The following is a 23,941-nucleotide window of genomic DNA, read 5'->3' on the forward strand; positions in this document are numbered from 1 at the left end:
CACTCCCGCCGGGCCGGCAGCGGCTCTGCGGAGTTCCCATCACCTCGATCGGCGACGCCGCCGGCGGCAGCACCTGCCCTCCCACCACCACCTCCCACCGGCCGCAGGGCCGTTAACGGCAGCGGGACCCTCAGCCGGGCTAAGCCCTCAGGCAGTAGCGGCGGTAAATGTTCTCCTGCAGGTCCTCGGAACAGCAAATGTACCGGTCCCCCCCCGCGCAGACACAGGAGCGAGTTAAAAAGCGGCGGCGCCACGTTAGAGTCGGGCCAGCAGGCGCGGGTTGCAGCTGAGTATCAGCTGCTGAGGGGAGCGGGGAGGAGCCAGCGGGATCAGGAAGCGGCGGAGTGTCTAACACCTCTCTGCCATGGCTGGCTAAAGAAAAATCATCATAACCATAACAAGGGGGGAAGCGGGGGAGGGGAGGCGGCGGCAGGGGAAGGGGCGGCGGGGGAAGGAGCGGCGGGGAGCGGCGCAGGCGGCAGCATGAAGAGGAGAGGCGGCCGGGGGGGCAGCATGCGGTCGGTGGTGGGGTTCCTGTCCCAGCGGGGCTTGGAGGGGGACCCCCTGCTCACCCAGGACTTCCAGCGGAGACGCCTGCGGGGCTGCAGAAACCTCTACAAGAAGGACCTCCTGGGCCACTTCGGCTGTGTCAATGCCATTGAATTCTCCAACAATGGAGGCCAGTGGCTGGTCTCAGGTAAAGCGAACGCTTCCCGTCCTTCGCCCCCTCCCGCCATCCCCTCCCCAGAAAGAATCTTCCTCCTCGGCCGCCCCCCCGCTGCCCGGGGGGGAGGGGAGCAGCGGCGCCTCTCAGAGTCGTTCCTCAAACCCACCGGTGCCCGGGAATAGTATTTCCCAAGTAGAGATCTAAAATGGTTGACAGGTTTTAAATTCTACTGTTATTGGGAAGCCCTGGACAAAGTTTTTAAGAGAGTGCTTCCAGGGCGCCAGGGGCGGGAGCCGGGGGTGCCCTTTTATTTGACGGCTCGCGTGTTTTGCCTTTTGGAAGGGGATTTTGTTATTTTGGGGGGACACGACACGGTGACGGAGAGGATCACCCCGCAGCGGGCACTGTGGGCGGCGGGTGACATTTGTCCGCGCCGTGCCCCGGGCCTGCGCACCGGGGACTGGGAGGGTCAGCGGTGGCTGCCGGGGGGCGGGCGGCGGGACGGAGTTCACCCGAGGGAATGAGGGGGGGAAGGAAGGTGGGCTGCGGTCCCTCTCGGCGTAGGGCGGGGAACCGGATCGGCTTAATTGGGACCATCCCTGCGTCTTGTTCTGCGGGAGGGGAATAGGGGTTTGTTTTGTTCCTCCTTCCTCCCTTTGCAGGGCGCGTTTGGAGAGGGGGGGTACTTCAGTAGAGATGTTTTTGGGGTTCAGGTTCTCCCTGTTGCCTGCCGGGGGCTGAGAGAGCCATGGCAGGGGGATGCTGTCCGGTAGGAGGGAGGCGAGGGCTTAACATCAGTAGGGACACCGAGGACTGGGAAAGGCTCAGTATCCCTTCCTTCCAGCCGGGGAGGGGCTGTGGGGCTCGGTGGCCGCCTGCCTGCCTCCCCCCACCCCAGCAGCTCTTGGCGCAGGTGCCTCTTCCTCCTTCCCCGCCTCCGGGCTCGGAGGGGCGGTGGGGGAAGGAGGAAACTTCAGGCCGCGGCCTGGCCGGGCGCTGCAGGCCGCACTCTCCTCAGGCGGCTCTTAGCGACAGGCCGGGGAATCGAGGGCCTATCCCGCCCGCGGCGGGGCACGGCGGGGCGCCCCGGGGGCCCGGGCCCCCAGGGGCCGCGGCGCTCCCTTCCGGCCCAGCCGGGGATCCCCGCGCTGCGCTGTGAGGGGCCTGAACCCTTCGGGGCGGTGGGGAGGGGACTGGCAGCCCGGGAGGGGCTGCCCCTACGTAGCCGCCCCGGGGATTGCCAGGCCGCGGCGCGCCGTGCCCATTGCAGGCCGCGGGCGGGGGGGTCGTGTCCCCGCCGCCCCACGCCCTCGGGGGAAGCGGAGTGGAGGGAACGGCCGCCTTTCCCCTGCCCTTATGCAGGCTGGGGCTGCCGGCAGCTCTGTCCCCCGGGGCCGGGCTGCCTCGCGGCCGGCCCGTTCCGTGTCGCGTGGGCCTTCGGGGAAATTGCGGAGCTCCTTGGCGTAAGGCAGTGGCAGCTTTGTTGAGAGTGCTCTCTCTGCGTGCAGGAGGGTAATGGCCTGGTTAGCAGCCAGGGCGAGGGAAGGGGGCGAGAGGGCCTCGAGTTTGCTTGGCCACCCTCTGTTGGGTTGTATGTAGCTAGTGGGGCTACTGAGGAGGTGATGGAGTATGGTTGAGCGGGCTGCTTATTTCCTTGCCGTGGTGTCTGGGCAGAGATGGCTCTATTGCACAAAACTATCTGTTGTAACTCCAGAAATAATGGAATTCAATAAAAAAGTTCTTCTGGGTGTTTGATTGCCTTTAAGCAGGGGCAGAATAAAAACACCACATAAACATAGAGTGGAAGCTGATACACTGAGACCTTCCTAAATTTAACTTTCATACCTGAAGAAGCATGAAAGTCCAGTGATTTCTAGAGTGTGTACATGAGGGATGTTGGTATTACTGTCAGGGATTCTTTATATGCATATGCAACTTTTCAGATGCACATCCATTTATCTTGTGAATGTACATATACATGCATATGCACATAAGTGTGTGGAAGGGAACACTGATTCATGTCTTCTAAAGTTCCCAGATGTGCTAATATTGGCATGCTGGTTTGTGCTGGTCCTTCTCCAGTAGTAAGCAGAGCTATGTATTTCCACTTAAGAAGTGCTACAGAGAGCTCAAGAGCATCTGCTGTTGCTTTTTTATTTTCCATAGGTAATGGAAAAAACGTCAGTATTTTCTATTCTTCTTGCTCAAGAATGCTCAGGAGACACTTCAGGTCTTGCCGTATCATTGATGGACTTACTTATGTTGATGTCCATTCTATAGGTAGAAGCATCAAAAGTTGAGGGCTGGAACGGACTTTTAAGAATTAATTTTGTCCAGTCTGCCTGAGTCAGGTAGGTGCAGTGAGGGAATGGAGGCATATCTCCCATCAAGTGGGCATCTGAAGAAGTGTAGGTAAAAGGAAAGCTTTTCAACTATGTCCACTTTTCAATTTCGTAACTTCTCATAAAGCTATAGTTTGTTTAGGAGGTAAGCTTTTTTCCCACATGTAGGAGATACATGATTCTAAAGTTCTGTCCTCCTAAATGTCCTGAAATTGCTAGGGAGCAAGTAAAAAAAAAACAGAGGTGGGAAGAGGATGCTTAAGTTACATGTGTTAACAGTGCACAAATTGGGATAATTAAGAGCAGACTACCTTAAGTCTGACCTTGAGTTTGATGCTGTTAGAAGATGAAGAGCTGTAATTATAGTAATTGTTCTTAACAAAGTTTTACATTATCTGTGACCGTAAGATCTAGAATGCTTTATGTGACAGCAACAGCAGGCAGGTGCTTTGTTCTTCAGTCAAGAATAAGAAAATGTGAAACGTTTATGGATGCTCTGCTAAATTTCATGTCATTATAAGCCTAGGCTTCATTAAAATTACACTCAAACCACTTTTTTTATTTTAGGTCATTCTTAATCCTGAAACTCTGAGAAACAGTTAAAGCAGGAAAAAAAAAAAAAACAAACCAGTGAAAAGGAGAGCTCAGGTGAAAGATACAGGAAGGGTGTAAGTTGCTTCTAATCTGAAATTTCTAGAAGAGTTGCTTCAGACTCTTCCAAATGCAGATAAAGCCTTAGAATAGATGGCATGTGGGTCTCTCCTCCCTCAAAATAGTGTGCTGAGGTAAGGATGAGATGTTAGATGCTTCCATCTGCGCTTGTAGCAGCTAAGCGAGTTAACAGGGATATTGGAGTGTGTGAAAAGGGAGAGTGCAAACAGTCTTTCTCAGTTGTTCAGTCTTAAGTAATATGTATATTCTTAACCTAGAGAAGTCTGCTTCGGCTAATCGACTTGTTAACAACCTAGACCTTATTAGAGCTTTTTAAATACAGCTGATGCAGTGCATTCAGAGTGGCTATACTGATGCTGTTTAAATGCTAGCCTGTATTTCAACATGCTAGTGCTGTTTTCATCAGTATTGGCTGGAATGCTTTCCTTAGGTATGTGTCCCACTTTTTTTTTTGGATGTGTCTTCCAGAAGCAAGTCTGTAAGACTAATGATTACTATTTCAGTAAACATTTCAAACTGCTTAAACAGGGTTTATATTACAGTTCTAGATAGTCTTCCTGTTAGGATTTTGGAAAGCATTTCAGTGTAGACAAGCCTCAGCAGGCCTTTTGAAAGCATGTTTGAAACTTTTCGGTATCTTCTTTAAATCTTGTCTTGGAAATCACACATTTAAGAGTGAGTAATTTTGTTTCTAACCATGTTTTCAAGTAAAAAAGTTGAGGTCAACAAGTTGGGTTGGGGACCAGTTTGTGGACTTTTGCTGTACCTGTGTGGAACTCAACAGTGTCGCTTTGGAGAGGGGAGGAGAGACAGACACTAATGTTTTGGGGCAGGAGTGCTGGAAGAAGGGACAGGAATAAGGACAAGAATTAAAGAAAATTGAGAGAATTTAAAAGAGGAGATGGGTACTTGGGGGAAGATGCAATGTGAGAAGCAGAGAAGACCTATCTATAGAATTGACACAGGGAAAGAGGAAAGCTTAACATACAAGAAATACATAAGTGGGCTGAAATTAGTGAAAACTAGCTTCTGGATGGAGTTTCAAGATTTTGTTGTTTTTGTAACAGTGTATACTAGGTGATGCTATTTTCCTGTTAACAGTTTGAGAAACATGTGACTTTTCCTGACTGGAAATTAAATTCACCATGCAATGATATGCAACTGACTTCTTCCCTCAGATATGCCAAGCGTCTCCTTTTGCAATTTAAATTCTTAAAAATCATCATTACTTAGTCTGTGTAATAGGCTTTATCCCATCCTCAAGTTTGGTGGGTATATTTTCCTGTTTGTTTATCTGACTGTCACTTTTCATGCCTGCTATCTCTTACAAACATAAGTATCTTTATCAGAACCTCCCACTTTTTTTCCCCTACTTTAAACTGTGCTTTCAAGATAATTTCTGGGAAGTACTGTAATCTGAGACTTACTTAATCCATGCGTTTTTTTTCCCCTCACCAGATAATGCCAAAATTAATAGCTCTTCTAAGATCGTAAATTTGTAGGGATGTAACAAAGTCACATCTGTCATTTGGTTGCCATGTAAATCTGAAGGAGTATGAGCCTAAAACGGGGGGATTTAGCAAAGGTGGTGGAATATTTACTTCTGAAGTAAGGGGATTGTGTATCAAGTGTTTTAAAGAGGGGCAGTCTTGATTTTGGTCTCTTTGTACCAAGCAGAATTCTTTGTGAGGAGGGATCTTGGTCCAGTTACTACGTAATGTTTTCATTAGTGCCTGAGAAATTATAATATCTAAAGGTGATACCAGGGTTTAAAGTTAGCTAAGAGACATTACTTGGAAAAAAATGTCATGTGATTTGGTAGGAACAAGTGCAGACTACAGCACATGAATGAAAGTGGACAACTCTACAATTACACTATGGAGACTAGAGTAGAAGAGTATTCAAATGTGATAGCAGATCACAATGTAAGTATCATCCAGCGTGATAAAACCTGGTTTATTTGGTGCTGTCAGGGCCTCAGATGGGGCACTGTGCTTGATTTTGGTCACTTTGAGGAAGATGTGGCCAAACTTGAGAAAGTTCAGAAGAGGGTGTGATGGAATAGGGAGGGAGAGGTCCTTTGACAATTGATTTTCTGTCAGGTCACCTTCAACCTACTTGCCCCTTGGCTGCTTCACCACTGAATTCAGTTGGAGGGGAGGTAGCAGGAGCACATGGCAAGGGGGAGTGGGATTATATGTAACATCAGACTGCAGCTTCGGGCTACATATTAGGCTAATCTGCCTAATGGAAAGGATAACAAAGCACTGAAATAGGCTGCCTAAGGAGGGTGTGGTGATTTTTTTTTTTTAAGAACAACTAGATACCTACTGGGAATAATTCTGACACAGTCTGGCCTTTTGTCCATGTCAGCTAAGTGATCAACATGTTGAAATACTGTCCAATCCCACTTTCTTTGTTCTATGCAACTTCTTGAGTAGATACAAGCAGTGACATTAATCTTTTATGATATGATGTAGAAGTGTTGCCCACTTGCCATGTAGGTTCTTCAGTGGCTGGGCCTCATATATAGGAGACAAAGAAGAGTGGTGGTCTTAGCATTTTCCATGATCAGCAAGGTCAATGCACTGTAAAACTGTGGTTTTAAAGTCCTGACTGGTATGACGTTGAAATGCTTCTGTTAGCACGTGACAGCTCAAGTGCATTTCGTGCAGGCACTATTTAGACTAGATTTGGTTTTGCAAGGGTATGTTCTGGCCCCCTCTGAATCATATTAGGACTAATAAGAACAGTTCTGAACTACAGGTAGGGCACTATTACTGTGAGGTAGACTCTTCTTCCAAATTGAATTGTATATAAATTTAGTAGTAAACTGTTTAGAAGGTACCCAGATCAGGAAACTTTTGTTTGCTTGTTTTTTGAAGAACTCGATCCAAAAACCGGGCAAAACTAGAATGCTTTAGTTCAGGAACTGTGGAGGCAGTGAACTGTTTGTGCTGAAATATGCTATGCTGAGTTGCTTGGGACCTTTTCAGTTTTTTTGAACAGGCACATTCTACCTATAGTGTTTGTCTACACTACTTTAAAACAAACAAACAAAACCCCAAACAAAAGAAAGTATGGGGGGACAGCCTTCCCTTTTTTTTAATATACTCTCCCCTTCCCCCCCCATGTTGGGGTATGCACAAACCATTCTGAAGTGGGCAAACCATAAAGAAGATGAGGCATTTTTAATTCTTCTGGGAGATCCACTTTGTGTCCACAGGAGCTAGAAGATTGTCAAGGGTGAACATAAAGTGTTTGTCTACTTAAGAATCTATTTCAGGATAACTATCCTAAAATTTGAAATACAAGTTTTCTTTTTAGCTGTTATATATCTTCTCTGTAGAATTCCTTAATCCTCCTTTGTCTCTCATCAAAATTCGTCAGAAGACCCAAAGCATTAACAAAGTATTCCAGTGACTTGGGGACGGGAAGAAATGTGGTTTTAAGTAATTTTTGTCCATGTGCACTTGAAAAAAAAAAAAAAAAAACAAAACACCACACAAAACAAAAAAACCCACCCCTCAAACAAACAAAAAAACCCAAACAAACAAAACTCCCTACAAAACCAAACAAACAGAAAATTGGAATACTGCTCTTCTGTATGTACACCAAGAGTCACATGAGAATGTGACGGTGATAAAATTTCCAGCCTCTCTGACCATAAATACTTCTTTGGCCTGACTTCTCTTCCTGTCTAATTTTGATTTTGAACATAGAAGCAGGTTTGACCCATAATGAGCACTGAAGTACTTGACTAATTAAATCTTACAAAGTGTGATTCTCTTCTGAAAAGTAACCATAGAATGGCATTGTGTGATTCTTAGATGAGTCACACAAACTTTTGCTTTCAAATTGTCAGAATCAGCAAAATAAGATGGAAGTGAAGCTGTTTCCACTTTGTAGATGTCAAATTTATTACTTCTGACACCATGAACTGCAAAATTACAAGTTTAAGACTTCGTAGGGCTTCAATTTCTAGAAAATCCACATACGGAGCCTTGGTGGCTGAGGTATTTTCATATGAGGCCATAATTCTAGGTTTACCAGATGCATAGTAAACCTGTTGCTGTAAGTATATACTCTGTCATGTCAGGAACATACCCTTACTGTACACAGTTACTCTCTTCTCAGGAGCATTGTGAAGTCATCACAAGTTTGTGCAGTGGGTATAGCGCTTTTTGAAAAGTGTCGAATGGCTTCAGCTTCAGATGTTGTAGCACAGTAAATCCAGCCTAAATTCAAAGCATCTTAATCTGCATTCACTGATCAGCTGTACGAAACAAATACAAATAGGCCTAGAGTTTCCTATAATTCTCAGACTTGTAACTTACATTGCATAATGCGCATGCTTTTTGTGTCTGATGAGTCATGGTACCTTTTTACAGAGTGTAAAAGCTCTATATATTCACATTTTCTTTGCTTTCTCGTTGTGTACCTGTCCATACATGTCTGCCTCCCTCCTTTCTTCCTTACTCCAAGAGTCCGGTTTTGGTAGGGGAAGCTGCATTTGCTGTTTTGCACCTCTCCTGGTTTCAGTCACATAAGACTTGCCTTTTCTTAGGTATTAGTTGCCTGTGACTTAACACTTCTTGTTTTCTTATGTGAGGATGTAGAAGTGGCAAGTTGTTTCCACCACAAATCCTCCTTTGTGACTGGACTCATTGGTAAGACACTTATTTCTCATGGATCTGACCCTGAAGTCAGAAATATTTCTGGAGAAGCTGAGTTGGAATTAGAAGGGGACACACTTCCACCCAGTTAACATTACTGTTTTATTAAACTTTTATGTCTCAGTGAAGTATAAGAATAAAACTAAGCCATGAAATGGGAGTGTAGAAGTTCTCAAAGACAAGTATGTGTGAGACAATACATAGATTGAGAAGGGACAGAATTGTATGAGTGTGGGGAGCATTTAAAAGACCTAAAAAGGCAAACATACTTTTCAGACTGCTGTAGTGTTGGATATGCAACTGTGGGGCCCTTTCTGCCAAAGTGTCATGGAGATCTACATGTCTGGGAAGAGAGGGACATTTGAATTCGGTTGGAAGAGTTGTTTCTAAGCTGGAGGAAGAGGAAATGGGCACTAAGGTATAGGAACTTGCAAAAAAGCAGGTAGTTGCAAAACTTTTGATGCTGTCAAAGACTTTTCTGCATAGGTTGCAATTTATCTTGCTCCTACCATACTGCATATGTTCTGGAAGCTACAGGAATGTTTGTTTGTCTTTGGATATCTTCAATATTTTTGTTCGTATGTGGACTAGGTGGGTAGTGGAAGTGAATGAGTTTGCTGTCAAAGTTAGACACCTAGATGGCTGTGCTATCAGGTAGGAGGTTGTGTAGACTTACTACAGTGGTTTTGCAGATTGGTTTGCTATGGTAACGATTAACAACAGTATGATACTAAGTTTTGCCCCGCAGTGTCTTTTACACAAGTCTTGAAGAAAATAAATGTAGTCTGTACCAGCATTGTTGGTGTTCACCAGCCTTGAATGTTGCTTAAGTTGTTTGCCAAGTAATGATAACTTTAAGATGTGGCTGATGATGGCTTTAGAAAGAAACCGCTTGAAGTATGACAATCCTTTCTTGATTTTAGCATGACGAACATGGTCATATGTTTCAGCAGTCATGTATTTCCATGTCTTCTTGTTACTACATCGCTAAGGTGCAAATACAGCTTCCCTGTTTCTAGACAGAAAGGAATCAAAGCTCCCATCAGTTTAGTTGACCATAAATTACTGTGAGTTTTTTTGGAGCCATCACATTTGACTCTTAGTCCCAGCAGTTATCAAATGCATCACAAATCTTATCATGTATTCTTGTTTGCTCTGTAAAGCACAAAATCAGGAGGAGGAATACACAATTAATTTCATGGATCATGGGTAGGCATAGCATGCAGCTGTACTGTCTATCAAAGTGATTGTCATAAAATCTGTTAGGAGACTTAAAGGCTGGGAAACCGTTAACTTTAAGGGTGTTTGACATAACTCAGTTCTATGGGAAAACTTCTTCATAGCATCACATAATGTGAAAAGTTTTAAGAAATCTGATTAACAGTAATCTTTTTCTTTTTTTCTTTTTTTTTTTTTTTTATGCATTTACCTCTTCTTGAAGTAAACCTCAGAGCAATTAATTTCAGGTTCCTTTTGTCTCTATTTCATGTCTGTTTTCGTTCTTGATAGCAGCTCAGAAGGTGCCAAGTTTCTGCTTTCAGTTTTGCATAAAGGCAGTAAAATGTTTTCACTGAAATCAGGATGTTTCTAGTGGCTCTTTCAACTTCTGATGCCACTCTCTTTAGTTTCTAATTAAACACAGATGCAAAAAATATTTTGAGTCTGACTTGAAGAAGCTTTACTCAGATTTTTATAGGCATCCAAATTGATGTTGAATGCTGTCCAGTACAATAGTATCTTGATTTTTCTCTTTTTAATAAAAAGTACTTAATGCAGTTGAAGCATGAACAGAGTCTAGTACTTATTTTATATCTGATTGTTTACCAGACAGAAAGAGGAACTTAAATATATTTGTGCATAGAGCTCTGAACTGAGAACTACGCCTAGGCAAGTAACTAGAAGTAGTACAGCAAGCTGTAAAACAAGAGAGAATTGAACTTCTTTTCCCCAGTTATTTGCTTTGTTGGGAGTTCACCTCAGAAATGTCTGTCTTAACCTTTACAAATCTGGAAGCATGACAACTGCACACTGACAACTTCTGAATGCTTAAGTAAAATCTTTTTATGGCCACATGTCAGTCCTGTAGCCAACATATGCTGTGACGGCTTTGTAGATTGCTAGAGGAAATACAGTTGTCAGTGAGAGGGGGAGAAAAGGTTCCTGTTTTATGAATAACATAGGAGATGCTGGCTACAATGATTTGGTGTAGAAGCATTTTGCCAGCATGCATATGTTAATTTGGCATGTAATTCATGTACAGCTTGCCACAGAATTGTACAGACCGGTAAAATATTCAGGTTGCTACAGGTTATCGCTATGTGTTGGCAGAGTGGCAACTGTTTAATCCAGACTTGGCCTGGCGATTCCTCTGTTTTGGTTAATATTAATTGAATACCTGACTGCATGGCATCTTGATTAAATGCGCATCTATATGTTCAAACCCTTGTGAGGTGTAAATTTTTTTAATGCTAATTGGGGTTTCAGCAAAGCCTTTTATGAATAATGGCAAAGTAGCTTGTCTGTCATCAATTTATACATGGTTCAGGCAGTAATGTGCATTTCTTTTCTTTCTTCTAGGAGGAGATGACCGCCGAGTCTTACTTTGGCATATGGAAGAAGCCATCCACTCCAGAGTCAAACCAGTTCAGCTGAAAGGGGAACATCACTCTAATATCTTCTGCCTAGCTTTCAACAGTGGCAATACAAAAGTGTTCTCTGGAGGTAAGGAAGGAAGAGCACCTTGATTTCAAAGGTGTTTGCATTGTGAATGCCCTAGAGTAGAAGCCGTGAGTGAGATCCTGCCCCATGTGAAAGGTCCATAGTCCCCTAAGGATCTGAAAGGTGTCCTTAATCAGCAGCTGAAGGCTCTTTGGGAACAGGGAATTCTTTAGCTAGCACGTTTTCAACTTTGTCATGCTTCCCTTTCCAAAACCCTGGTGTAAGTGCATCATGTCTTGAGTTATCATGAGAATCCTGGGTCCAGTCTGCTCTTACTTGTGCTACAGACTGTGAAACATTCTTGACTATTCTGTCTTAGCTGTGCTGAAAACAGACCCTTGCATCCTCTCTGGTACTCAGGCCTGATGCTTAAAAATCTCTGCTGCTTGTAGCTGATTTTAATGCACCCATAGATGGCTAGTGAAGGGCTGTTGCCATCTATTAGTAGATCATTTTTAGTTAGTCCTCACTAGATAAGTGTCTGTCTTGCAGAACTGTTGGCACATTGGACTCTGATTGGCCTTATTATTTATCTTTTTAAATATAAACCCACTTTTTACCAGAAAACTTAATTCAGTCCATTTCATTGCTTGATTTTCAATGTTGTGTTAAAACTATAACATCCTTAGGAAAAAAGGCATGACACAGCTTAAGATGGTGTCAAATTTTAAGGATGAAATGATAGCGATACACTTCTCAAGTGGAGAAAACTCCAAAAATGTAAAATAGTGATGCCTATCATCTGATTTTAGAGGTTGCTGTTTCTTTTGTGAGAAAGACAGCAATCTGCACTTCTTCAGAGTGAATGTATCTGCATGAGTGATTCCAGTGAAATTTTGGGCTGGAGTCTGTTTTACTTTAGTTTGAATTCAGACAAATGGAACCTTACATGCATATTCAAGGAATGAACTGTGCCAAGTTTTGCTGCACCCACTGTAATGGTATTTTCTTATTTCCAACTTAGCACTCTAGTATTGAGCCCTGCTATCAGCGGCTACTGTTTTCACGGGGAAGGCAGCAGTGGTTTGATCGTACCTTGCCACTGCAGTGAAAGATGTACATCATTGATTATGGTGGATTTTTGCTAATGTGCCAGGTTAGATGAGCTGTGACAGCTGATGCACAGACAGACTGGCCGTTCTCATCTCTTTTTCCTCCTCCAGTTTGCATAAATACACTATGCCTCTGCCAGAAATTATTTCCACTGGAGGAGTCAGGAACTCTTTCAGCTGCTCCAGCAAGATTCACAGAGCTCATCTACAAGGGCTGTGAGTCTGACTCTTGGATCCCGTGTAAAGAGTCATTTTACTGCATGGCCTAGATGTACCATCTGTTTTATCTCTGTCAGTAAAATGGGACTAACTATATTTATTCACTCAGCAGTGTTCTGGGAGATTTTTAAAAGGTCTGAAAGAATTGTGGGTCCTAAGATCTGTTGGTTGTCACTGCCACCCTGTACTGAAATTTGAGTTGTATTTGAATCATGGAAGTTAGAATACTTTAAAAAAATCCCCAAGTGTTAAGAGTATGGAAAGTAGCACAAGGAAAACAGAACTCAATTAATTCTTTAAATGAAGCTGCCAACAACTAATGATAGGATCTGACAACCTTTCCCTAAAGCAGCTCTTGATAGCAGAGAAGAGAGGATTTTCCGCTTCAGTACATCTTGGATTGCATCCAAGGAATTTCAAAGCTCTTTGATTTGAAGGAACACATGTGTAGCATGTACCACATGTAGCCATTATGAAAATGGAAGGTACTGAGTGGACAGTGTTTTGCACGTAATTTCTGGAGAAAAACCTGTCTCAAGATACCAAAGGACTTCCCATCCTTGAAAAACAGTGTTGCCCTTCTCTATCTACGCACAACTTACAGAGTAGAGCGGCATTTGAAATGAAAGATCCCTTCTATCCCCTCTTAGTAAACTTCATGGACTTTGTTGTTGTTGTTTTTGCATTTAATGTTAAGTGTATGAAAAGCTGAAATAAACCTACAGGGGACTGACTGTTTCTGTGAAGGCCTGATGTGACAGATAGGGGGTTTAGGCCACCTTAACTGTGCTTCTCTCTCTGTGCTCAGTATTTCATGAGTATTTCATCTTCACAGGTATAATAGAAGGGAATGACAGATACTCCTTCTTTCTGGTCATCATAACTGCAGTTACAAAAGCAAGAGAGATTATAAATGGAAAGAGTCACACGTAGAATTACAGTTATTCTCAGTGAAAAATGCACTCTCCTGTGTTAAACAGTCTTTAAGTGGGAACCCTACTATGCTGAAGAGCAGTGACATTTTCTGCAAGGATAAATCTTTACCAGAAGCAACCAAGCAGTTTGTGGTTAGATTTTTGTCACCACCTTGTCCCACACACAAAACAGAGAGAAGCAGTTGGTTATTCCACACACACCCTCCTTTCATTCTTTCTTTTCCATTTTGGAGCTTGCAGTAGAAGGGAAGGTTGATCTCATGGTGATGAGAGGCCTGAAGCCAGCCATCTAGAATGATTCTTGTGTTCATACTGTATAGAGAGTGAGTCTATACAGTTTCCTCAGCTGGAGGAAATTTTGTCGCTGGAGAAAATTTTGTCACTGGAGAAACTAGGCTACATTTTTCACTGGTGAAATATGTAGGCAATAGAGTAGTTTTACTTGGTATAAACCTTGCATGTAATGCATAATGGGCAGTTTCCATTACAATTAATGATAAAAGGACACTTGCACATAAGTGACTTGTTTATTGCACCATGGAAAAGATGAGCTACTGCAGTAATTTAAGGCTGGCACGATTTAGCTAGAATCCTGTGCAAAGAGCAAGTGGATGTAGAAGAATCTCACACCTCATTAGTCAAAGGGAAACTTTCTCATATTTCTTCTATTGGGACAGAATATGATTGAAATGTATATGAGATGCATGAAAACTGAGTCAACTGAGCACTTAAGAATCATAACATGAAATCTTGCTCTTTTTGAACCTCTGGCTTTGGTGTATGTTAAGAAGGCTTCACAACTTGATATCACAACTACAAAGACATGCTGAACATAAAAATACGACTTTGTGGCTTTCTGTTTTGTTTTTCTTTTTTTCCCCTTCCGATTTAAATATAAATGTGTGTCTCCTTAAATATTTCTAAAGAGGAGGTGCCAAATTGGATAAATTAATATTCAGTACAGAGACTAAAAAAATATTCTATTGCTAAAGTTTAAAAAACACTGCATGAGCCAGTGAAATTACTTTGTAGCTGTGACCTTCTTAGTCTACATGCATGTGGTTAATTTCCATTGAATTCAATGGATGTGATCAAAGAAAAGTGACATGATTGTCTAGTTACTTGGCTTGTTTTTTGTTAGTACAAAAGAAATAATGTTGGCAGTCACGTTCATGCCTTCTCAATGGTTGCGAAACCCTGAATGCTGACAGTGTGTATTGGTGGCATTTGTGCTGGGAGCCCAGTGCATTTTGCTTATGCCATCTCTTTTTGTCATTATCTTTTTATGGAGCATCCTCTGAGCAGGAAGAAAGATGTATTCACATGAAAGTTAAAGGTGTTCTGCTGCTTGATATGATACTCTGTTTACTGTAAATGTCCCAAACCTCAAGCTCAAGCTGAACAAAGAATGGTCAGTAACACAGTTAAGCAGAATTATTTGTTGAGTAGTACCAGATGGAATGAGTTGGTGCATTTGATCATGACTGGAAGTGTCACATGGAGCCTTTCACATAACTGAGCAAAGGGGCTGACAGCTTGGCAAGTGAACTGGTCTTCTCTCTGCTTCAGTTTTGTTTTTTGAAATAGAAAATAACAAAAAGTATGCATTGTGTTTGCTTTGTTTTTACTGTAATGCTTTTAACCACTGAAACATGATGTTAAGTGTTTATATTTCTGTTTTTAGGCAATGATGAGCAAGTTATACTCCATGATGTTGAAAGGTAAATACACAGTTTGTGTTTCCACTGCTTCAAGAGCTCCCTTAATATCAACTCATTGGAGGCACTTCTTAAATTAATGTTCTGGGAGAGGAGCAGTGTTTTAATCCTGAAACATGCTTTTTATTTATCTGAATTAATATCTGGAATGAACTATTCACCATCACCCCTTTGTTGGTTTGGGTTTTTTTGTCAGCATTTGGGTTCTGCTTCGTTTTGACCTTGGTAAAGAGAATGGTTGTTAAATACATATGCTTTCCTACAGGCATCATAGTAGGTTCTGGGTAGATACAGAGCCAGATTATTCTGGCACATGTGCAAGTATTGTGGCCCATACGGGTTTTTTATTTTGTTTTTCAAAACACTCACATGACTTGTATTTAAGATTTGTATTGTTGGAGCAAATGACTTAGCCTGTGTAACTTTTAAAAGCTACCTGATTCTCCACACTATTGTGAAGCATATTTATTTTGATACTTTTTACTGAAACTAAAAAGCAGTTGGGAATTAGGCTTTGTGGTGCTACATCAAAATTAGGCTGTCAGTCAAAATATAATTAATACAGTAGTGGTAATGTATTAGTCTGGAGTTCTCTGGATATCATGTATTTTGTGCTTACTTCCTTTGGAGTGGAAAAACTATTAAGTTAAAATTTTGCTCTGAACTGGTAACTTCAACATATTTAAGCAATGACCATTTAAATAACATGAACTGAACAAAAGCCAGTATAAAGAAAAAGCAGGAAAGATGGAGGAAGAGATATATGTAAGAGCAGAGAAATATAAAGCCTTAGATATTTTTGAGTTGCCTGAATACTTGTTAACATAATTTAGATTAATTTATTGCCAAGTTTGTGCAAAGCCTTTTGCGTTGAATTGTTTGTACAGCGTACCGTATGCCTTCCATCATAGCTTATATCTACTTGTATAAATCGTACATGAGAGCTGAGGAAAAATAACTTGATCTTAATCTCCTAATGCTTTCTGAGGAATATTATGTTGTTTGGTTACTGCTATGTCTTGCTTAGATGTTTTAACAAGTCTTTTTTATTTGTGTGTATTTTTACTGTGCTTTTGTTATCAGGGTGGGGTTTTTTTTCTGGTGTGCTAAGTCCAGTTGTAATGCATACAGAATTCATTCCTCTAAGGCTCTATGTGTGATCTTCTGAAAGAAACCTTACTAGTCTGACAGCTGAATTCTGATCAGTTTCTATAGAAGAAAGTGACTCTGAATTCTTGAATGATAATACTTGGTCTAGCAACTGTTTTTTTCATACTTTTAAATTACTTTTTCTGTTACTGCTTTTTTGCGCTTTCTGTTAGTTGGTCTGTGAGACAGAAGTAAGTCTGTCACTAAGTACATCAATTGGTGTATAAGGAAAACACCAATTTTAGGTAGGATCTCTTTGTGGAATTTCCATGAGAGATTCTATACAAAATGTATTCTCAAGAAATAAAACAATCCCAGAATCATCTCTCTTAGTATTACTAGGTAAATAAAGCTGTAAATACTTTGCTTTTTAAAACAACAGCAAAAGAAGGAAGAATGATAATATTGTGTGTCTCTTCTCCAGCACTGAGACCTTGGATGTGTTCGCCCATGAAGATGCAGTGTATGGCCTTTCAGTAAGCCCAGTAAATGACAACATCTTTGCCAGTTCATCAGATGATGGCCGGGTTCTTATCTGGGACATCCGAGAGTCTTCCCATGGAGGTGAGATCTCTAGATGGAAAATACTACTGATTTAGGAAGAATTTTGGCAAGGCAGGAAAGGGAAAAGTTAATATTTTTCTGGGACAGTCAAAATAGGGAGTGTTGGAGAAGAGTAAAAGTGAGGTGTAATTCTTGTGGCTGGCTGTAGGCAAGCCCTGGTTTTTACAGTTCAGCATTAATGCCTTAAGTGACTTTGTGAAGTACCAGCGTAGAACTAGCAGGCTAGCTTAGAACTTGGTATAAATAGGTTTTAATTTTAATAAAGATGCAGTGGAGGATATGTTTCTTCAGAAAAAAACATCATGCTAACCTTGAATTAGGAATGTGGATTTTTTTTTTTTTTTTTTTTTTTTTTTTTTTATTTATTTTTTTTTTTTTTTTTTTTTGGCTATATATAGCTTGGGATAAAAAGTTTTGGATGTTTAGAAAGGTGTTATTTTGATCTGAATATTTTCCAAAGCTATTTATATACTTCCTTGTGACACTGAGAATTGTTCTTATGTATGAGTTTTTCTGGTTGTATGGAACTTAGAGTCCTTATAACAGGGAAGTGGAATTATTACTTCAATCTTTGTTTTCTAAACCAGAGTAGAATACTGTTGATTTATATAACAAACCTGCATCTTCTCTAAACACTGCAATCTGTTTTTACAGCTGCAGTTTTAAGGCTGAATAATCTTTTGTTTAGAATTGTAGCTACATAAATTTGGAGAGGAATACTTCAGTAATTGAATTTAAGTATATGAATACTTCAGTAATAGTTCAGAAAATGAAGTTGTGAGTTTACCCCATCCTAAAGAACACAAAGCTGAGAATTTAAAACTGAGGACTCTGCAGGAGTACAGAATCTGTTTCTCTTCCCTCATAGGTAAAATATCTTATGTTTGGTTGTGATTTTTGTTGTTTGTTGGGTTTTTTGGTTGTTTTTTTTTTTCTTCTAGATTGATTAAATGCAGTTGCCTCAACTCATAGTTTCTACTGGTCTTACAGGAAAATTGTTTACGGCACTGAAATCCAGCTTACATATATTGTGGTAATTTGTACACGTTTGTTGTTGGGTCAGAGTTGCTGTTTAACTTAATTAGCTTTTTCCATACCTCATGAATTTCATAACTTTTTTAAGCTGTGATTCTGTCCCTTTTTGACTAGGAAACTAGAAAGTTGAAACAAGATATACTTTTATAGTCTCGCAGGAGCTTTTAGACCCACTTGTATCATGAGGGCTTTATTGAATGTGAGTAACCAGAATTAGGTCTTTCTTGATAAGCCCCACCAGAATACTCAGAGTAGATTGCTTACCAATGTCCTTCCTACCCCAGGCATATTGCCTTTGTAAAACTAAAAATGAAATGTACTACCACTGCATTCAGTTTTCAGTAGTCTGATTCTTAATGTGAGTCTGATTTTCTTGTGCAATTGTGATATCTCTTTCCTATCTGGTAATTTTGTTAAATTTTGTTTCACAGTGTTGAAACATTCTGAAAAATAATATACATAGTACATGTATATCCAGATTCTAATAAAAATATCTATAATGTCTCTTCTCTTCCTTTGAGAAACTCATTAATAACCCCCTTCTTGCTCAGAAGTCACCAGCACAGTAAGCTGTCGTCTTCCCTTTGGTCAGTTTCTTACCCCATGCGACTCTGTTTGCTAAGCCCAACTGCCTGTAGCTAAACTTGATACTGTACTACATGTGAATTTAGTCATCATTAGAATTACTACTTTTCCTCTGTATAAAAGGTTGGTTACTTTATCAGAGAAAGAGATCAATCTGTCTGATGTGACTAATTTGCCTTTGGTAAAGGTAAATTTACCAAGTGTCACTTCATCCCAATTTTTCTGTTTTCAAAATATCCAAGTGATAAGAGCAGACACTGATATGGCTTCCAAATTAGAAATGGCTTCTTTATTGACTTCTGAACTTTATACCATAAAGATCTGTCTCTGTTAGGAGAACTACCTGTTGCTGACAGTGGATGTCAGTAGTTGGTGGAACTGGATGCTTAAATGCATCCATACGAAGCTGCTCAGTATCTTGTGCTAATGTCCAATCTGAGGTGTTTTTCTGCATGTGTGCAAAATGAGGTTTGTCGTTCTTTGTCAGTCATAGTTAAATCTTTCTACTGCTTTTACTGTTTCTGAGACTTCGAATGAGAAGGCTGCACCAGTGAAAATGGAGTGCAGTGTACATTTGGGGCTTTTTTGGAGTAGTGTTTTAGGTTCTCTGAATATTAAATAAAGGGCTTTTGCATGCTTATGTAGGGGTCCTGTGTCAGCATTTATATGTGAGCTCTGCCAATGTTTACTACAATGTAATGCTGTCACTAGTGTAATTCCCTAGCCTGCAGTGGTATTTTCATGGGAATAGGCGCTGTGCCTGCTTGTGTGAGTATAGTTAGTCACCCTGAGTGGCCAGCTCGTTAAAATCTTACAAATAACCTCCTAGTTTAAAATAGTGCATTAAAAGAAGCTGGAAAAGGGAGTTTCATTCCCCTTCTGTTTCCCCCTGGCTTTCACTGCTGATTGATTTTATGCAGTAATTTTTATAAACCCATTTTTAATTTCTACTAGAGATGGTGTTGAGCTTCTCCATTGATAAACATTTTCATACTCTAGAGTATAAGAGCTATAATTGTGAATGAGCATAAAGTACAATAAAAAAGTAATCCCCCTATCTTTCATTAAAGTGCCTGAGTGCTTCATCAGTTTAGCTCCTGTAATCTGTCTTTGACAGGCTGAATGGCTTTTGGTATCTTAGAGGAAAACTGTGGTACCAGACCAGGCTATTTATACTAAAAGTGTGAAGGAAAACAGCGGTAATTAGTGCCATTGATTTGACTAAACATAAATACACAAATTAAAAGTTTGTTTTAAAAACTAACTCCTTTATTTGGGATTCTGATGTTTGTCTCTCCACCCAGCTAATGCAGGCCATTGCTTCTCAGTGGGGGCTGCCATTTTAATAACACAGCCTTTTATGTACCAGCAGGGATTTGATTTGATGATGCAAATGTAGAAGGTCAGTTTTGGTGCTAAACCCAATTTGGAGCTGCTGGCAGACCAACAACAATCTTTAAGCCTTTGGTCAGGCTGGCAGAACAAAAGTTGCTCCTGTATTTTCTTTTACCTTTGCCTCCCATGACAATTGAGAGCACAAGGGACCTTCAGCTGTGGTCAGACACCTTTGTTTTGATCACTGTCAAATGAACACTAAAAAGTCCCTGTGTCAGAAAGCTTATAATAGAGCATAAAGAGGAGAGTACAGATGGGGCAGGACAAGTGAATGTTAATTCTGCCTCAGTTGTTTGATGGGCATAGTTTCAGAAGGGAATTTGGGAGGGTTGTCTGTTTTAATCATATTTATGTTTTAATGAGGGATACAAGGAAAGAAAATGAAGTACCGTTGGAAGTGCTTGTGCGGACAAAGGTGCCTGGACACAGTGGCTCAAATAAGGGCAGTTAGAGAGTCTCCCAAGCACATGAGCAACACAGTGGTTGCATCAAAGCAAACCGTGAATTGAAAAGTCTGGCCTAATCCCTGGCTCAAAGCAGGCATCTATTCTGGTTTCTTAGTTGGGTGAAACGTAGTAGCATACCACACTATACACATAGCAAAGAGAATTAGACTGTGTCTAAAGCCTTAAAAATAGCAGAAAAATACAGAGAAGGATGATGGATTTGAGGCTTTTTCCCATTCTTTATGGAGAGAGCATTTAAGAGGTGGCAGGCCTCTTTTTACCCAAGGTTGGCAGCTTGCTTTGAGCTGAGTTCCATACGAACTTGCTTAACTTTCTGTAATACTATTCTCCCATATAAGCAATTGCTGTTACATTTTCAGTTTGGGTGATCATCGATGGCCTGTGGAAGCTTCCAGACATACATATATTGCTAGGAAACTTTCAAAAGCCCCCGTGTGCATAGTCCTTGTTAGATGATCATTTAGTCATGAACCTTAAGAAGATTCAAATACTTAGTCTTTGAGTGGCTAGGTTTAAACTCTGGTAACCTTCCATAAGCAAAATGGTGTCTTAAAATACAGTATCTGTCCTTTTCCATATTTAGACAAAGTTAATGTATGTGGGTGGATTTTAAAACCTCAGGTTTTACATTGCTTTGGATGTGTCAGCTTGAGAAATGGTTTGAACATGTATCTGTATCTTCAGATCTTGTTACACTGTTTCCGTATTAAGCTGCCAAACTCATTACATTGAACAGTTGTATCCATTCTTCTTATGTATGAAATCTCAATTTTTTCAACAGAGCCCTTCTGCTTGGCACACTACCCGTCAGCCTTTCACAGTGTGATGTTTAATCCAGTAGAACCCAGATTACTGGCTACTGCCAACTCTAAGGAAGGTGTAGGACTCTGGGATATTCGTAAACCACAGAGGTATGATCTGGCTGTCCTTGTCTTATGCTGTTCTATTTCTTTCCCTGGAGAGGTGATGGCATACTACTCTCTGTCTCTTTCTCTCTTTTTTTTTTTCCTCCTTAAAGTCAGAACATGTGATGGTAAGAAAAGATGCAGACCAAAGTTAGCAGCAATGTTAGTAGAGCTGAATTGAATTATTTTGCATAATTAACATTCTTTTTCATACATAAGCCCTAATTTCATTTAAAATGGGGCTAGATCTTCAGTGTTAAGGTAAGTGATTTTTTGGAAGCCTGCCTGGCCTCACCACTGCAGATTAACTTGGATTGTTGTGTCAAGTTATCATTATATTTAGCACTGGCTTGCTAATACTGGAATAAACTGTGATGGGCACTGCCTGGTTTACAGTCTGTTTTTTTTCTGCCCAGCTCAGTTTTCAGTGGCTGATTTGAGATTGTGGTCAAGGCAGCTTTTTACTCAGTGCTTAAGAGTTTTATATGACTTTATATGACCTAGGTAATCTGTACAGCTGCATAATATGCTTCCAGATTTGCATAGGTTTTTAAACAAATGAAAAGAAGAAAATAAGTTTGCATCATGAAGTGTGATTAGTCTGGGTCTGAAGTGGAAGTGTTCAATGTCTGATACCAGAGTTTGGCATGCATGAGAGATTAAGCTTCTGCTGAAGTATTTTTTCAGTCTTTCAGATTTTGGAAGTAATTTCCTTTTTTATTTTAATAATCAGGAAAGATAAATGGAGCACTTCAAGTAAATGTCATCGTTGTCCATCCCCCCGCTTTTGTGTTTACAAGTTTCTGGTTACAAGTCAAAGCATAGAAAGGATCATCTCAAAAAAGTTAAAAGAAGGGAAGATAGGTAGTACTTGGTTTACACTGCAGTAGCCTCAGCTGTTTAAAAATCTTCCATAGCATAAGAACCAGAGGAAACTGCTTCAGGTTGCACCAAGGGAGCCTGAGATTGGATATTAGGAAAGATTTCTTCACCAAGAGGGTTGTCAAGCATTGGAACAGGCTGCCCAAGGAAGTGATTGAGTCATCATCCCCGGAGGTATTTAAAAGAGGTGCAAATGTGGTGCTTAGGGACATGGTTTAGTGGTGGGCTTGGCAATGCTCTGTTAAAGGTTGGATTCAATGATCTTAAGGGACTTTTCCAACCTAAACAATTCTATTATTCTATTCTAAGTATCACTAAGGATACAAGCATTAACACTGATAAATACAGGAGCAGATTACTTGACTAAGGAATTCTCCCCTTACAAATTTTAACACAAGCTTTCTAATAGAAATAGCACCTTTTTTAGTCCTTAAGACTTTGATATCAAAAAATTTTACAGCTTATATGTAAAAATGTTGATGAGCTATTGCTTGGGTTAGTAGCAGCTATAATCGGGTCATGGAAACTCAGAAGATCTCCAGTCTAAATGCTATCCTGCCTTCTTCCTCAGTCTTAACCACAAGGCAGAGTGCTTGCTGTGAGCTTGTTGGGTGGCTGCTATATGTGTATGGGATAATAGTCTGTGCTCACACACTGAAGGACGCACATTTTTAGCTGTATTGTGGAATTGTTCTTTCTAATGCTAAATACAAAATAGTTAGAACTGAATTGTAATGCCTCTTGGTAAGTAATTCATATTTCTCCAGGTTTAGCACCAGTATGAAAGACATAGATTTAGATTAGATACTAGGAAGCAATTCTTAACCATGAGAGTGGTGAGATACTGCAAAGATTGCCCAGAAAAGCTGTGCCTCCCCATCCCTGGCAGTGTTCAAGGCCAGGTTGGACAGGGCTTTGAGCAACCTGGTCTAGTGGAAGGTGTCCCTGCCTGTGGCAGGGGGGTTGGAACTGAATGAGCTTTAAGGTCCCTTCCAACTCAAACAAATTTTTGATTTTTTTTTTTTGGCTGATGAAAAGAGAGGAACAAGGGTTCCTTATGTTATAACCTCTGGGTTGTCTTGAAGGCCTTGAATAAACTAAATTGGTGGAAGCTTGTATGCTTAGATCTGATGGACAAGTGATACCTTTTTCTGGTCCTAATCTGATCAAAGTAAATCTTTCCAATTGAAAGGCTCAATGACCATACCATACCTTTCAACTATACCATACCTTTCAAATACCATACCTTTCAACTATAATGCTGAAATTCCAAGGGGGATAGGTCACATCACTTTTCCCGGCTTAGGGAAATGTGTGCAAACACCCTTATTGTGCAGCTGGACATACCATGCAGCTATTCCCCTAAGCACAGAATTTAAAGCATTTCACAGTATCACAGTATGTTAGAGATTGGAAGGGACCTCAAAAGATCATCTAGTCCAATCCCCCTGCCAGAGCAGGAACACCTAAATAAGGTTACATAGGAATGTGTCCAGGCGGGTTTTGAATGTCTCCAGAGAAGGAGACTCCACAACCTCCCTGGGCAGCCTGTTCCAGTGTTCTGTCACCCTCACTGAGAAGAAGTTTCTTCTCAAGTTTAAGTGGAACCTCTTGTGTTCCAGTTTGTACCCATTACCCCTTGTCCTATCATTGTTTGCCACTGAGAAGAGCCTGGCTCCATCCTCATGACACTCCCCCTTTATATATTTATATACACTAATAAGGTCCCCCCACAGTCTCCTCTTCTCCAAACTATAGAGACCCAGCTCCCTCAGCCTTTCCTCATAAGGGAGATGCTCCACTCCCTTAATCATCTTAGTCGCCCTGCACTGGACTCTCTCCAGCAGGTCCCTGTCCTTCTTGAACTGAGGGGCCCAGAACTGGACACAGTATTCCAGATGCGGTCTCACCAGGGCAGAGTAGAGGGGAAGGAGGACCTCTTTTGACCTACTGACCACCC

At 41.2% G+C, this 23,941-nt stretch overlaps 1 protein-coding gene across 1 annotated transcript in view; it reads left to right on the forward strand.

Annotated features, from left to right (window-relative positions):
• Positions 1 to 407: 407 nt before the first annotated feature.
• Positions 408 to 23,941, forward strand: part of DCAF5 (DDB1 and CUL4 associated factor 5) — a 73,606-nt gene continuing 50,072 nt past the window's right edge. The window contains exons 1-5 of the mRNA XM_080617866.1: positions 408 to 697; positions 10,935 to 11,078; positions 14,966 to 15,002; positions 16,573 to 16,712; positions 20,976 to 21,105. Of these exons, the coding sequence (XP_080473992.1) occupies positions 484 to 697; positions 10,935 to 11,078; positions 14,966 to 15,002; positions 16,573 to 16,712; positions 20,976 to 21,105 (665 nt within the window). The 5' untranslated portion in view covers positions 408 to 483. The remainder of the gene's footprint in view (positions 698 to 10,934; positions 11,079 to 14,965; positions 15,003 to 16,572; positions 16,713 to 20,975; positions 21,106 to 23,941) is intronic.

This window comes from Psittacula echo (assembly GCF_963264785.1).
Source record: "Psittacula echo genome assembly, chromosome: 5".
In the NCBI taxonomy this organism is placed as follows: domain Eukaryota; kingdom Metazoa; phylum Chordata; class Aves; order Psittaciformes; family Psittacidae; genus Psittacula; species Psittacula echo.